We start from the raw sequence: 17,615 nt of genomic DNA, 5'->3' as shown, positions 1-17,615 counted from the left end.
AGTTTTGAAATTAGCACGAGGAAAATATCTACGACTGTCTGCTCGCTGAAGTATTTGTATAACACTCTCTCTCTCCCGCTGTGTCGCTTGGTGCACCTCCCTTTCCCTCTGTTGGGCGTCCCTCTCCTCTCTGCCTCTCCCTCCCTGCCTCTCTCGCTCTAGCTATTTGCAGATATCGTTTTATTATGTGAATTGGGAAACGCAAGTGGATTGCAGACTAATAAAATAACGTTTAGTTCCGACTCCACGATCCACTATTAAGAAATTATTAATACACTAGGTATAGCCCATCAATTTAATGCTAAAAATGGCGTATCGAGCATCGATTGAACACTGGGTGTATATTGGTCTGTGCTTCCACAAGTTTTCCCAGGCAAATTAATAATTTACACAGGAGTATATACAAAAATACAAGTCCTTAACTCGATATTTCTCGTAATGTATGCGATTAGCATCATTCGTTACTTTGCAGCTGCCACGGCAAACAACATTTTGTAACATGAAAGAATCTAATTTCATTGTCACGATTTCTAGTTCGTTAATCTTCGATTCATTCAGTATTTAATCCCAATCCCCACATAAAACCCAATCAAACGTTGTCATGCATCAATGAGGAAACTTTTTTTAAGCTCGGAACTCCAGACTGTACAAGTGCCGACATGGGTATCAGCAGTTGAAGACTGGGGGATTAAATAACATCAGAATAGAGCCGATAGAGAATTTTGACCTTAACGCTCAACAACTCTATGTCAAATGAGAAAGGATTTACATGTCATACAAGGAGGCGTAGAACATCCTGTTCCCACCATAAATTTGATCCGATATACTTATTTGCATTTGCTTCGGTCTTTCTCTATACCCTCTTTCCGTATTCCCTTTGAAATATAGATACACGTGTTTCTAGGTCAGCTGCAATCTGCTTTTATTCAGCTTTTACGTAGCTTAGTGGTGGTGGTGAAATTACCCCACCCTTAACTTACTGCGGATTTAGAACCGAGAGACGCGATATGTAAAGCTCAATCGTCGGCATAAATTTAACTCCCTTTTGATGGGCAGATGTGGTTTGCAGCTCGCAGGTTTGAGAAACTCTTTATCATTAGCGGGCTCTCAGCTGCTAGACTCATGTTTCATCTATACACCTCAAGAACATTAAGGGTTGAGTGAGTGGAATGAAAATAAAGTATTTTCTAAAGCCTAATTTATTTTTGCGAGGCCGTAACAAACACATGGCGAAAGGCCTGGTTGGGATTTATGTTTATAGCCCTTTTTTTTTTGAAAATGGAGGGAATACTGTTAAGAAAATTAAAACCGCCTTTTTACAGAATTTACAAACCATTAAGTCGACTGATTCTAAGTGCTCTGTTCAAATAATCTCAGGCGCATTCCTTCGCTTCATAATCAAACTGAAACCCTTTAATGTTTCAGTACGTTCCGGCTCTAACAGATTCTAGCCAGCCTCGAATTACTTTGACTGGCTTTTATGCCTTGATTAATGCGACACATGCCTTTGACATCACAGGAAAATCTGTTTCTGTGTCAAGCAGCGTCAGAGACTGTCATCGAATATTTTCTGCAACACAGAACATATTAAAAGGATCTTGTCTTGCATTTGACACTTTACCTCCGAGGATTAACGTCCTAGTAAGGTTATGAATAAATTATCTATGAGCCGTGACCTTCCTATGCGTCGCAACAGACTCGTAACGGGAAAGGCGCTCTTGTGTTATTTTAAGTTCGTTCTAATCTACCTCGTAAGAATCCGAGGAAGAAAAACTGCGGGGGTGAACTGTTCATCGTTATTACCCCAAACATTCTATTCACTAAAATGATCTGCTCGCCATTATTGCGCACGCTACGTCCAGTAGTGGAAAAATGTAGAGCAACTTTTGGAGAATTAATAATTCGAGTTTTAATAGTTATAAATAATTAAGTATAGGTTCAATATGAAGCCGGTGTGTGTCCAAAGACTTCTGCAAAAGATGTCTTTGTTTTTATTTCTTTGTGGAATTTTATGTCAACAATAGTAATTTTTGATGGAAAGAAGTGGAGCAACTTATCAAACGACAGCAAATATTTACCTTAAAATTTATTTCATTCGTGATATGTCGCTGGTCAAAATGCCCCGAGGTAAACATTTATCAGTGGAAATAAAAGAACGCGTTGTTAACTTCTATGGAAGCGGCCAAAAGCAAGCAAACATTGCTAAACCATTTAATTTAAACAAATCCATTGTTTGTCGAGTCATCCGACATTATCCGAATGTCTGGGAAAAGTGGTGTAAAAAGGAAATGTAGACCCAGAACAACCAATCGCTACCAAAATAAAACAAAAAAAAAATATTATGAAGAATGAACAATTTCTAGAATCGACCGAAAATGAGAACCGCATTTCCGATGAGCTCGCCGCTGAAGTAATATATAGAACGGTAAGGAACAGGTTACTTGAAGGCAAATTATATGGACCAAGACCAGCCCAAAAACCTCTTTTATCCAGAATAGGCGTGCCCGACTTAATTTTCCGTGATAACATCTTCACTGGATAAAGCGGGATTGGAGAAAAGTGATCTGGTGCGACGAATCAAAGTTTTACCTACTTAATAGTGATGGTATCAGCCAAAAATGAAAGACTCGATCCAAAAAACACCTGTCCTACAGTGAAGCACGGAGTCGGGTCGACAATGGTATGGAGTTGTTTTTGGCGGTTGTGCTGTTGGCCCTCCTTGCAAAATAAATGATCACATGAATAGTTTTCACTATAAGAAAATTTTAGAGAATCAAATTGCGCCGCATGCGGACGATATTACGCTCTTAAGACGCATTTTCCAACAGGATGACTACGGAAAATCCAGGTCTAAATATGTGAAATAATGGTTCGGGAGAGAGGGAATGCGCGTTTTTGAATGGCCTTCGCAATCATCCGATCTAAATCCCATCGAGCACCTCTGGGAAATCTCAGATCGGAGACGGAACCTATAGGAATCAAGACGAACTGTTCACTGCTTCAAAAGACGCGTGGATAAGGATTGACGCATTGACGAGGTCTACGGCAGCAAGATGCGGCGCTGTAATTAAAAACAATTGATATTTTCATATAATTTTTTTAAATGTGAATTGTTGTTTTGGTTAATTTTAAGGTAAATATTCGCTATAATTTGACAAGTTGGTCTACTTTTTTCCACCAAAAATTATTGTTGTTAATATGAAATTCCACAAAAAAATTAAATTTTTTTTTTTTTTTTTGCAGATGTTCTTGTGCTTACGCTGACTTCGTGTTGAACCTGCACCTAAATGTTTATAACAATTAAAACTCGAATTGTATTAATTTTTCAAAAGTTGCTCCACACTTTTCCACTACAGTGTATTATGCCCATGGGCTAATCGACGCCGTCTCATTTCATCAAATGGAGGCAAAATTTCTAATAAATAATGAGTGAACCACACGTTCAAACAAAAAGAGCGACTGGTTTTAAATTGGAAATAAACATTCTGTTTACACCCTCAACCATAAATAATCCATGAGCGAGCAAAACGATATTTGTACTTCTTTTACAGTTTACGTAAAACATCCCGGTAAACAATGTAAAATTATAGAACTTTATTAGCGTATTTTAATGGGAGGCTACAAAAAGTTAGCGTTATTAAATTTTAAGCCAAACATTTTAATTTATCTTCAACGCAGTTCATCAAGGGGAATAATAAGAGGGTTAAGCAAAAAGTAATAAGGGTTATATTAGTGTTTTACTAATTAGGGCATAACTGCCGGCTCGGACTTCGTTACACCCTCTGTTTGTTTTTTATTCATCTTTGCAAGAAATCCTCGATAAATATTTTTGTTTTTCCGGGCGGCTTTCGAGCAGCGTTTTCTAAAATTGTCAAAAAAATCACTCAGATTTAGGACTTATGTGAACACGGGAACGTCTATCATTAGCAAAAGGTCACAAAATCACGAACTTTTAGTAAGTGCCGCCATTTAACAGGTTTTAATTTTCGTATGTTCCATACGTGCACACACCTTTCAAGCCTCTCGTCACCTACACCTCCTAAACAGTCCGTGTCAGAGGAACGGGGTTTTGGCATCCTTGTCCTGGTCAAAACCATGATATTTTCGTCACACGCTAAACTTAATTGAACATATCAAAGACAACAAGCGTTTGCGCCTGTGAGAACAATATTAAGCCCGACACGCACGACGACGCCATTTTCTTCTTTTTTCCATTTACAAATGTCCATGATGTTGGAAATATCACATTCGCTAATTTTACACGAAATGATGTAAAATGAGCAGGTAATCGAAATCTTTATCCAACCCTTGATGACTCGAACGACGCCAATCGATTTAACTCATTCCTAACAAATTCAGCGCTGCTACTAAATGATGATTCGATATGGTTTGGTTTCGACAATCCTGCAGAGACGTCGGACACTTCTTCGGGACTTCTGAAGACTGACGAGCTTTTGATCGATGGTCGTATTATTGCCGGCGTTAAAACCAGAGCTTATGGATCACTTGAATATCGTCGAATATCACTGGGATGGTGAACACGGTTCCGGTCTGGATTCGTCTGTGAAAGGTTGGTTGCGGCGTTCGCGTAAATACGTCAACGCTTCTTTTTCAAATACAAAAGGCCCAAAATCTATTGTCTCCCCTTTGGGAATTTGACTTCTACGGCTTGGAAAAACGACGTAATAGGAGAAAATACATAACGTGCGGTAATAAATTACCGGTATGACTGGCATGCTGAATTATTCTGTGTGTCAGAGTGCGATGCGACAAACACAATAAACAGGGAATTCTGTAGATGTAAAAGCGGAATAAAAAAGGGAAATAAAAGTAAAACTGCTGGTTTTTCATACGGTTGGAAAATGATTGTCGCCAAGGTCGAGGATGGAAAGAGTGATTTATATGAATGTGTTGGGGCATTTATGCAACTCACTTTAATTAAATGTTATCTCGCGCCTACAAGTAAGACCCCTTTCGATGAACAAAAGCCCCGTTAGCTTAAGACAACGTCTATCCCAGAACTTGATCAATGCTCCACACGTGTTACTCAAACCATGACTCTGGTGCACTTTATTCAAATCCTTTATACGTAGTGTGTACTGTTCAAAATTATGTTACAAACCAGAAAGCTTTTACGTCTATTTCCTGTAGCTCTCAAACTATCTCTTAAACTAGGATTAATAGCAAGCTTTCAAACTGGCTAAAACTTGAGAAATAACGATAATGGAGGTAATAGAAATGGATGGCTCTGATTAAATTTGGGACGAATTGTTACGGTATAGTATAAATTCTTGGATAATATTGTGTTTGGAAACGACTTTGCGTCGTTTTCCCCGTGTTTGCAATTAAATTCCAATTATTGCTAATTTATCGATTAATTTCGTAAAATGCTGACTATTGTAATGTTACACATTTATTTTATGAGTCCCACGTGGCTCTACAGCCTTTGAAAATCGATATTATATTTTCTGTTCCAATTTTGAGTCTTATACGTAGACAATAAATATATCTGGGAGATATACCTAGATCCACCACCTGAAATCCGAGGGCAAGTCATTATATTCTTTTTCACTACGTGCAGAGAAAAATGCACGTGACATGAACGCAAAGTGCAGATTGAGGCTTTATTTTGAAGCCTGTCGTGTCTCGTCGGCTGGAAACTTAAACTAAAATCCACCTGATACCGTGCCCAACTGCAAATCATAAATCGGTCATTATGCATTGGACCGTGTTTCCATTAATTCTAGGTGATATGTATGAAACTAACTGTACCTTAAAGTGGTTTATAGTTTAAAATCTCATCTACGATGTTCCAACAACAGTTTTCCCTCCAGAAAACTCAACCGCTCGGAAAACTAAACTTCCGTGTGCAACAAAGCTGAAATGTAAACGTTCCTTACCTGGGGTCGTAACCACATAAGTTGAACAATCGTTATATGCCTAACCAAGCTTTTGTCGGAGAAAATTGCAATTTTACTCCTAAGTGATGCTCATATTTTGAAATAATCTGATATAGTAGTAATAAAGCAAAATTTCCGTAGCAAGTTTCCACAATAATTTATCCTTTAGAATTTGATCCTTAAGAATGGCCACCAGGAAGAAAATTTGCATTGTAAATCGGGTTCCTCGGGATACGGGGAACTGATTAGGGCTAGGGAACGTGTAAAAAAAGCTCAAAACTACGAGTAAAATGAAACATTTAAGTTTACCGCGTAATCTGCAGGTTATCTCCCGCGAATTACTCACTTTAAGACCGGAAAAAATCCATTTGGTCTTGAAACATTTAAACAGTTGTTATTGAAAACTTACAACATTAAAGTTGGTTGATGTGAACTAACAGGCTCCGCATGTTTTTCCCATTTCTCTCTATGCACCTGACGCTGTAATTGTTAAACTTCTACACTCCACCGTAGAAAGCTCGAACTTTCGGTTGTTACGTAACTCAAACAAGTCGCATCCCTTCACGACGCTTTGAAAGAAATGAAAAATATTAATATCGAAAATGGAGTTTGCGCCTTTAATTGAATTTCGTCGAAGTTGGTTTTCTTTTGCCAACTCTGACCCGTACCAAAAAAATACGTGGGATCACACCTCGTAAATGGAGTGCTCGGTTCCCCCACGCAGAGCAGTAAATATGAAATTCAAACCGTCCCCCGCATCGCGTATAAACGGGGGGGGGGGGGGGGGGTTACCCGATCCGTATACAGCATTACACCCGCTGAAAATGCCAGTAATAACAAAAAGAAGTCAGACTAGAATAAACATAACAAAGCATGAGATGCTTCCAGCGTTATACGGTTAATCTCACATGTATCTTCGAAAGTTCAAAACCCACGTCGGAGGAGACCTGTGTTACAATATCAATATCGAGAGAAAAATTGATCCAGGTCACACCTGGGGTTTATGCTCCCATTTGTTCGATACTTTTTCTTCTAACAATGTTTTTTTTTATTTTTTTATTTATTTTTTTTTAACATTGCGGAAACAAATTTCACTGCGGGAAGGCTAAAACGAAAATATCCAATCACCTACAATCGAATTTAAGCCCGTGAAGATTTTGTTATTTCTTAGTAAATTATAAAAAAATATATATATAATAAATGCCAACCCCAATTTCGCGGGCGTTGTTTGCCCTAACTTTTCGAAAAGCCAATATATCTTCTTCGAGTGTAGTTCTTTAGGTGTGAAATCGACTTAAGGCGCCACAAGTAAGTGGCGTCTGCTTTGCAGATTATTACAATTTTTGTGGTAAAAACAGCGCATACACAGGATGAGTCGGGAGGATCGTGCCAAACTTCAGGAGCGTGTTGTACATGAAAAATAAATGTAAAAAAACTCAAATGTTGTTATGCGATTTTCGTTTGTTTACAAGTTATAGCGTAAATAATTTTTTTTAACTCGGATTCTATTTACCATAAACGTACCTGAACGTTGGATTGGTCGTGGTGGCCCTATTAGTTGACCTCCAAGGTCTCCAGACCTGACACCACTAGACTATTGTTTGCGGGGTTGGTTTAAAACTGAAGTGTACAGAGTAAAAGTGGACACTCAAGATGCACTAAGTCAACGCATTAGAAATGCTGCAGCTGCTATTGAAGAAAGACATGAAACAATCAGGAGCGCAACGAATGCTCTTCATAGACGAAGCCGAAAATGTTTAGAAGTTAATGGCAATATTTTTTAACATTTACTATGATATCCAAACGTTAATTTATGGAATTTCTTATGAAATTTTAAATTTTTTAAAATTTTATGTTTTAATTTTATTTACGCTATAACTTGTAAACAAACGAAAATCGGATAACAACATTTGAGTTTTTTTACATTTATTTTTCACGTACAACACGCTCCTGAAGTTTGGCACGATCCTCCCGACTCACCCTGTATATACTTAATTTTTTTCATTTATTCGAATCTTTTGTTAGTGACTTATCGTTAATGATTCATAACTCTTTTTTAATTAAGCTTTGAACTTCGGAACATGAAAAGGTTTGGTGCTAATGGGAATGCAGGTAGGAAATGAAAGTTAACGATGGTCTTCAGTTGATGGCTTTAGCTATTTATAGTCTTAATTTCTTCAACAACAGTTCGGACAAACACTGTAAAAGTTGTCTAGTGACCGGAAAATCGATTTTCTGGTTCGGACAATCCGTACACACGCAACCAGTGGCATTTTGCGCCTCTTCTTTGCTCTTTTCCAACAGACAAGGTAGAAGAGCGCAAATACTGCTTTAAGTGGATATTCCAGCTTCTTCAACTTACCTTATAAAATGTTTTAATTAATTTTTGCCGCCTTTCTGATGTTGGGGAACAACTAATATTTATCGGAACTTAGTAAATCATCTTAGTTTTTTAAACTAATTTGCTGAAAGCACTTGTGTCCAGCCGTTACCAGTGAACACAACATAGTATTGCACTTGCATATAATAAGCATATCCTTTTTTTCAACGTCTGCGAAAAATTGTGGATTATTACATTGACACGAATTTGTGGATTGTGGATTTATGTTACCCTGTAAATCAACATCATTATCGTTACCCGCATTCCCAACATCCATATCCCATTTTAAGCGTCCCTAATTGAATTTCCCAATGTTTGCGGAAAGTCGTGGAACTCATATTAATTCATTTACACAGCATCAAACTTATATTATGAAATTTCCCTTGAATATTAAAACTTCCTGGCTTAGTTTTCCCTATTTCTCACATTAATATCTTATTACTGCCCATTTTCATACGTTAATTGGAGAAGTTGGGAGTTAGGCATTATAAGGTGTTTTTTTAATATATAGCGTGAACCTAAGGAGTTTTGACAAACTAAGGAAAGGCTTTATATTCGTTTGTTTCTGAAGTTCAGGTTGTCGATCAATGGAACTTTTCAGTTCCGCGGTACTTTTTCGTATCTCCTGTAATGTTCAAGATCAAATTGAAAATCCAAAGTCTCACACCTCTTTGAACGAACTTAATATAATTTTAAAAATTAAATTGAATGAATACTTCAAAATCGACAAAAAGCGTTTAAAATTATTACCACCGGTTAGGATATATGAAGCGGATTTTCATCTGAGAAACTGCGGAACTGGTTGGTAAATATCCGAACTGCTCTTCAACACCCTGTATTTCGCAGATGAGGCGATTCTGAACATATAGGTATGCGTGTGTAGGTACTTCATTTTTACTTTTTCGTCGGTCCACAATGAGGGGCTCCCTCAAAGGGGCCGTGAAGACAGCTACGCACTGGGTAATCCTGTTCGGACCACCGCGAATTCGCAGTCTCACAGACACTGTTTCGTACAAAAACCACCTTCATAATCATAATTAAGGTTTATTGACAAAAACTACTAATTTACGTGTTGAAATCGAAAAACGCGAGCAAAATGGCGACAAAGCCGACTGTGAGTCATTACTCGATACAAGTGGTGCCACCTAAGTTCGTTCTGGTCACGTCACACGTAAACTAAAATGACGCTCTACGGAAAATGGCGCCGATGCCACGTTGACTTGGATCTGACAATATACGGGACTTAACAGTTATCCAAACTTAAATCTCGATGAAACGAACTTAAGAAAAACTGAGCAGACGGACAGCGCGATGCCCACGTTGACTTGAATTTAACAAGACCCAGTTTTTTATATTTATCTAGACCTAATCTAGACCAAGTAAACGTAATAAAGAACTGTCTAGACGGATGGCGCGGTTGCCACGCTGACTTGGATTTAACAAGACGCGGGTCTTAAAATTAATGCCGCACTTTTTGAGAAATACCCTCCATATTGTAGGTCGTCGGTAACGTCTTTAAAATAGATCACATCAAAGTTTAATTCCCACGGGGCTTCAAATGGCGTCATATAAAGTACGAATACAAAAGGTCCAAGTAAAATTACTCCTTTTATTTGATGTTCCTTGTAAAACGCTTCTTGCCTCGTAATTCTGAAATTTATATTCCATGCCAGAAGCGCAGTTTTTCGTGATTATGCGCCTCCATTTCCAAGGTTTCCGTTGCAACTTTATGTTCGCAAATATTGAAACTCCCATTGTGTAATTTGGTCTTGAGTTTCCTTGGTTTAGCTCAAGTAAATCCTCACTTTTTCGCGTGTGTTAGAACAGATTAACTCGTCAGTACCGCCACCTTGGGTTGTCGATCGCAAAATTTGGGCCTGTTGGGTATTATTACCCAATTCCGCTATTTAAACGCTCCGAAATCTGTAATTCAGTCGGCTGATTCCCGGCAAATCCCAGGGAAGACCATTTCCAGATGTCTTCAGATTTCCCCGGATATCCAACTAAAAAAGGGGGATCATTATTCACGGTATAAAATACCTTATGCGGGGACCGGACGGCCAGAGAAGTTTTTACAACTCCCGCGAGTTCGGTCGCATTAATTTAATGTCGCCACTTTTATTCTTATTTTCCCGATCCGAAATCGGTTTTTTAATGTTACGCTACTTGGCAAGATCAGGCAGCAGGAGGAAAAAACTCCTTACTTTACGGTTAACATAGCCCTATAAAAGAACCTCGAAATCAGATTTAACACACCCGTGAAAACGGTACCCTTTTCGAATAAGCATCGCCAGCCAAGCAAACCTATTTTAGCCGAAAATGTGATTTACATATTTTCTTTCAGGAAAAGGACGGGAAGCCGTAGAAAATGGAATTTACCAATCATCCAGGCATCACCAACACATACAATAAATAATTCAGTAAGTACAGATTACATAAGCCTTGACGTATTTCAATTAAAATAAATGGAGTGTGTGAAGAATGCGTATATTTATTGGCTTTATGTAATGTGCGAGTGAGCAGACGTCCTGGTACCTGGAGTGACTTGAAACTCCGGAGGCTTCGAGGTGAATTAGTGGTCGGACGATCTTTGGTAAAATGGGAAAATATGAAGGAACGGGAGGTTCCATAAATCAGACGGATTGATAACAATTCGTCACGTACGACTGGTCTCGGCAAGTAAATTTCGTTCAGAGAAACAAATATTGTCCTCCAACGATTTGAAATGCGTTCCCCGTGCACACATATGCACGTGAACTACACAGGTCTTGTTTGCGCACAATGCAGAAGGCCAAATGTTTAAATTAGTCAAATTGAAACACGCAAATTCGGCGATAACTAACGGATGCAATTTTTCCCGAACGCCACTGGCATTTTTGGTTGGTACTAGATTTGGTACCACAAGACGTTTAATTTTGTTTTGAATTCCTCAACTATTGCCCCAGCATCCTCCCGAGGTGAATTTCCTCTAAAATATATTATTGTAATACGTTACATTTTAGAGCCGAAGCAAGTATCAGAATATGCTTTCAGCGCTCCACGAGGCTCCATATATTAGGCTGAATTTAAAGAATATAAAGTCTCAGTTCATGTCTAAATTTCGAGGTAAAAGCGCTTTGTTATTCCAAAAATGCCGCTGGTTGTCTTTATAACTCAACTTATGGCATTGTTTGTGCTTTTAAATGGAATTATTTTTACGAAGAAAAGTGTCGTCTATAAGCAGGGATGCTTAGTAGTCGTTTGCAGTTCTAAACGAAAGCTTTTAAGAGATAAACTTTATTTTAAAATCCCAACTTAAATTTAATTTCAAATTTACTTAGATGGAAGTTTCGGAAAGAAGTCAAAGCCAAAATTTCTTAGTTAATTTCAATGCAGAATGAGGATATTAAATATTCACAAAATCTTAATAGTGTTTCCTTACTTCAGAATACTTAAATTACTATCTTGTTAAATTTAAACTTAGGCTTCAGGAAGCTGAAATACGGCGAAACAATTTTGCATATTTGGGATGGTACGATGTAATCGAGATCACTTCCGAGTTGATCAATTTCATTTCCACAAGGTATCTGGGTCCGGCATGTACCATCATAACGGAATCGTGGGTCCTTCGGCAGCGATGGGCAGTCGCAGGTCTCGTTTCGGACCAGTGTCGTCCGATTTTGGAATATCGACTGTCGAGTCCATCGCATGACGCGTCTTCCCGAGATTGGACCGGAACATTCAGGACAATTGACGATTTTGCAGTAATTTAACCTTGATGATCTGTTTAATTTGTAAACATGAAACCGGAATCTTTTAATAAAATTTTTAACTTAGCTGCGTATAATAATTATAAAAAATATTTTATTCGAAATATTTCCCATCGTTACGAATACATTTTTCCCATCTCTCTGGCAATTTGTGGACGCCACACCAGAAGAACTGTCGTTCTTTTGAGGCGAACCGTTCATCGAGCCATTTTTGAACTGTTTCGTAAGAGGCGAAGCCGTTCTGCAAGAGCGTGTCCCATCGATGCAAATAAGTGATAATCGGATGGTGCCAAGTCGGGTGAATAAGCCGCATGCGATGGTACTTCCCAATCGTTTCCTTCACCAGTTTTGCAGTGTGTGATTATCATGAAGCAACATCACCTTGTGTTGCCGTTCTCGATATTCTGGTCGTCTTTCACGCAAAGCTCGATGCAAGTCCATCACTTGTTGTCGGTAACGTTCAGTATTAACTGTTTCTCCAGGTTTTAGCAGCTCATTACGCCTTTTTGATCCCACCAAACACAGAGCATTGTTTTCCGTCCATATCGATTTGGTCCTGCTGACGATGCTGATGGTTCGCCCGGAGTTACCCATGATTTTTTACGTTTGGGATTCTCAAAATAGATCCATTTTTCGTCACCAGTCACAATTCGATGAAGAAATGACTTTCTGTTGCACCTGGTAAGCAACAATCGGCAAGTGGTTTTTCGATTTCCTTGCTGTCTTTCATCGAGTTCATGCGGAACCCATTTTCCTATCTTCTGAATTTTTCCCATAGCTTTCAAACGAATGGAAATGGCTTCTCGTGTAACATTTAATTGTTGTTGCGTTTGAGCATCGTCCTCACCTAACAAAGCTCGCAACTCGCCGTCTTCAAACTTTTTCGGTGGTTTTCCACGCTCTTCGTTGTTGACGTCAGAATTGCCACTTGTGAATTTTTCAAACCGCTCACAGCACTGTGATCTTCCAAGGGCATGTTCACCGTAAGCTTCAACAAGCACGCGATGTGAATCTGCAGCCGTTTTTTTCAAGTGGTAACAGAAAATCAATGCTGTCCAATGTAGGCACAAAATTCGACATACTCAAAGCTATTGCAAACTGTGCTGCAGTGTCGAACCTGTATTGTGATGATTTGAAAATCATTCTCAGATTTAAATAAGAGATATAGTACCCTAATAACACGATAAGGTAGTCCCTATATTGACCACTAGGGATGTTTGGAGGCAAATTCCGGTTTCATATTTACATACTTGGTATATCGTTTTTTTTTTCCATGACGCGCCTGAAAAGACTGGAACTCCCAATCGTTGTAAATCCCAGCGGGATCGACGGAAACAAAATTATTTCAAATTTCCGAACCGTTTATGGCTGAAATATAATTTCAGAAAACTAAACACCATTCACGGCTCTGTGATATTTTTCATTTTGTAAAAGCGTTGCGTTTAAAAAGCGCACTAATTTGAAAGCCCTGTTTTTAGTTTTTCATGAGTTTAGTTTTTCCGGCAATGCATATTTGAATTGAGGTACTTTCATTCGTGGACATTTCGAATTAAATCCAAAAATAGCATCCGATCAAACATACCAACGAGGAAGCTAGATTTGATAGCTCCGAACAAATCTGGCGGCCTCAGAGGGGGTTATTGCCATTTGGATTACTAATATTCTCTATTACGAGAATAAATTTCAGGCCCGGAAACGGCGCTATTCGGTTCACAATAATAGTTCGGAGCAATTTCGGAGCGAATTAAAAGCGAGAGGGCGGAACGGGAAAAAAATCGAGCCCCCAAATCAAATCTTCCTTTTTTTTTGTAATTATTACCGAATTCTCGTTCTTCATTGTCCTGTAGAGCGATGTGCCCTCGGCGCATTTCCACCTAATTCCATTGTTTGCTTCGTTTACATCACAAATTAAATGATTTCACATTTCACGGGTCTGCAATGGAACACACGTACACTGACTTTCAAAAGAACCGCAGCACCAAGAAGAACGCATCGTACACGTTTGAAATTCTGGCATCACGTTGGGTCGGGTAATGGATAAAAACGATCAAAATATCAAAAGAATATTATTGTAAATAAGTGAAAAAATTTAATAATAATTTAATAATGGGTGGTATCTCCTCTTAAATTAATACATTCTTGTAAGCGACGTGGCGTGCTTAAAATTAAATTGTCAATATCTTCCTGTGGTAATGTATCCCAGGCAATCTGCACCTGCTCGCGGAGTTCATCCATGTACTCCGGAGGGCGAGCTAAACGTTGAAGTCTCCGACCCATTATATCCCATACATGCTCTATTGGGGACAAATCTGGAGACCGAGCTGGCCAAGGCAAAGTATCCAAATTTTCAGCTTCCAAATACCTCAAAGTATCGTTGGCTACGTGTGGTCGCGCATTATCCTGTTGAAATGTGCTTCCAGGATGGTCGTGCATGTATGGTACAAGAAACGGTTCTAAGACGCTATTAATGTACCTCTGAGCATTTAATCTATCATAAATGAAAACAAGAGGAGACCGACTACCATACTGGATGGCACCCCAAACCATGACACCTGGTGTTAAACCAGAATGACGTCTTTCCAAAAAGTCCAAATTTAATCGCTCTCCTCTGCGCCTTCCAACACGTAACCGTCCATCGGATCGCCATAAACAAAATCGGCTCTCATCACTGAACACGATTCTTCTCCACTCATCCACCCATTGCACTCTCAGACGACACCACTCCACACCACCCTGTGGTTTCGTGATAATGGAAGCCGACGCATAGGACGATATGAATTTAGTCCAAAACTTCGAATTCTGCGATACATCGTACCAAGGGAGACCCTTCGATTTAGGGTGGCTACCCAGTTACCACCAAGAGACGGAATTGTTTCAAACGGGGCGCCTGTCGCTGAACGACGAAGTCTCCGGTCTTCGCGTTGGTTCGTCATTCTTGGACGGCAGCTACCACGGTGACGATTTACTGACCCTTCGTTAGACCAATCGCTCCAAGCTCTTAGCACTGTTGATGCGTTTCGATCCAATCTACGTGCAATTTCGCGGAAAGGTAAACCTGCCTCATGCCCACCAACAATTCTTCCCCTTTCAAAGGGAGTTAACTGCCGATAAACTGCATTTTGGCGTGCACGAGGCATTTTGCACTACCACACATTCAATATGGTACTAACGGTAGTACCTTTATCGCTATCCGCCTGTAAAAAAATTTGAAAAAAGAACGATCGTCACAGATAAAAAAGTAAAGAAAAACTTCATTTCGCATTAAAATACGAAGTTGAAATTTTTATCATTTTTTTCTCTTTACAAGTCTAAAATCATACCAAAATTTCAAATACATACAATGCGTTCTTCTTGGCGTTGCGGTTTTTTTGAAAGTCAGTGCAGTACATATTTTTGGAACGGTTTCTCCCGCCCTTTTTGCCTTCAGCTCCCTTTCAGGCCCGGCTACAATTACGATACTTCGGAACGACCTAATAGAGCCATTGACACTACAGCTGAACAATAACTCAAGAGGAATTTCCTCGAAAGTTGGACTGTTCCAAAATTAGCTATTTGCTTAACAATAATTAATTTCGGTCTGTCAAGTGAAGATTTCGGCTCTCAAGGAGAATTAATTTTAAAAGTCTCCCGACTTCCAGATTGCAGCGGGAATAATCAATATTATTACCCACTTTATCCATTTAATCTCGACTACTTAGAGAGTAACTTTTTATTACTGCTATATAAGCTGCCTCCGCTTCATTCGATATGCGTTCAGAACAAAGGAATCTCGCATGGAAATATGATTCCAAATAATGGAAACATTTTGGAAGAGAATGCAGTGATATCAAGGAAATAAGGGGATATGTTCGAATGTATTATGGCATAAATTTTCTGTTTTCAATTTTGGCACTATATTTAATAACGGGGAAGCGCAAGTATTGTAAAGCTTGACCCCTTCGCTTGAAGATACATACGTAATAAGTGGGTCAATTTGAGAGTCTCTGGCACGGTTTTACTTGACCGCAATTTGCGGAGGAAAATTAGCTCAGACTCAATATTGCCAAGCTGAATAACTAACGTGAACTTCCGTGTTGTGGTTAAGGTCTGTTTGTTTCAGTTTATGGGATCAGTGCGGGTTGGCGAACTTAAATTCTGAGATTATCGAGTATCATGAATTATCTATTGAATTTTGTAATATTTCTGACGCGTTCCATCCGTTCGAGCTCCCGCTTAAGACCAGCTTTCAATGAAAATTCCCACCTATTCCTCCGGGCAAATCAACCACTTTAAGATCCCTGATAAAGTCGGACGAACTTGCAACTTTTCAGTTGACTATTTTGAATTGTAAAACCATATTTTACCACTTGGACTGAATAAACGTTAAGTTGTCTCTATTTTATTTCGTTCTCTTATTTTAGAGATGAACAGCACGATTAATATGGATGCGGAGAACCGAGTGGTGCTGAACGTGGGGGGAATTAGACACGAAACATATAAAGCGACGCTGAAGAAAATTCCAGCAACGAGGCTGTCTCGACTCACCGAAGCCCTGGCCAATTACGATCCGGTTCTTAATGAATATTTTTTTGACAGGCATCCGGGGGTATTTGCACAAGTCTTGAATTACTACAGGTTGGTATCTTTCCAGAAGGTGTCGACGAGCCAGATAGGCCCATTTACCGACGTAGCTCAAAAATAAAATGGGTTATTCTTACCTTTAGGACGGGCAAGCTGCATTACCCCTCGGATGTCTGCGGTCCTCTCTTCGAAGAGGAGTTAGAATTTTGGGGCCTTGACGCGAACCAGGTAGAGCCGTGCTGCTGGATGACGTATACTCAAGTAAGTGCTACACGATGTTATTTCATTTCGAAATCTTGTTATAAATTTTTACTAATGTTTTTAATGCCATCAGATATGCAACGACGCAGCGTGATATTATACACGGTGGCGGAAAAAAGTGCTCATACATCATAGAAAATTACTTTATAATTCGGTTTGTGCGACAACCTCTTGAGTATATCTCTATTAATTTACGTCTGTGCAAGGGGCCCGATCTAAGCTTTTTAATACTCACTGAAAATGTATTTACGTGATCACTTAACTAATGAGCATTGCAGCACTTCGAAAAACGTTGAAACAAAACAAGGAAAAAAGCGTTCATACAGCGAAAAATTATTTACTCTGTAGCAATTAGTACTTGGTAGGACTGTCCATTTGCATTTATTATGGAAGCTAAACGTCGTGGAGTTGAAGCTATTAAATTATCTGTCACATTCGGGTTGATTTCGTTCCCCTCTTGTAATAAAGCAGCTTTCAGTCCCTCTTTGTTTGTAATTAGAATTTTTCGAATACGCCTCTCTAGTTCCCATAAATTTTCGATCGGGTTAATGTCTGGAGGTTGCGGAGGTGCACGTAACCTGTGGGGGAGTCGCCGCAGACGGACTGTCTCCGCTGTATATTTCCAATCGTGATCGCGTTGAAAACGGTAGCGACCCTCGAGGTGGAATCTCTAACGACAACAGTCGTTAAATTTTCTTTCGAAATGTGCAGACAGACGTGTTTGTCATTATAATGAAAACCAAATTTCCCACTAACTTGCTGCTA

At 39.2% G+C, this 17,615-nt stretch overlaps 1 protein-coding gene across 3 annotated transcripts in view; it reads left to right on the top strand.

Moving 5' to 3' along the window:
• The window catches only part of LOC136350825 (potassium voltage-gated channel protein Shaw-like), a 90,548-nt gene that overhangs the window by 55,818 nt on the left and 17,115 nt on the right, over positions 1 to 17,615 (top strand). For all 3 annotated transcript variants that reach the window (XM_066302912.1, XM_066302913.1, XM_066302915.1), the window contains 3 exons: positions 10,625 to 10,700; positions 16,430 to 16,643; positions 16,733 to 16,850. In XM_066302912.1, coding sequence (XP_066159009.1) covers positions 16,432 to 16,643; positions 16,733 to 16,850 — 330 coding nt within the window. In that variant the 5' untranslated portion in view covers positions 10,625 to 10,700; positions 16,430 to 16,431. The remainder of the gene's footprint in view (positions 1 to 10,624; positions 10,701 to 16,429; positions 16,644 to 16,732; positions 16,851 to 17,615) is intronic.

Source organism: Euwallacea fornicatus, chromosome 4 (assembly GCF_040115645.1).
Source record: "Euwallacea fornicatus isolate EFF26 chromosome 4, ASM4011564v1, whole genome shotgun sequence".
NCBI lineage: Eukaryota > Metazoa > Arthropoda > Insecta > Coleoptera > Curculionidae > Euwallacea > Euwallacea fornicatus.
This window is presented reverse-complemented; position numbering and strand designations above follow the sequence as displayed.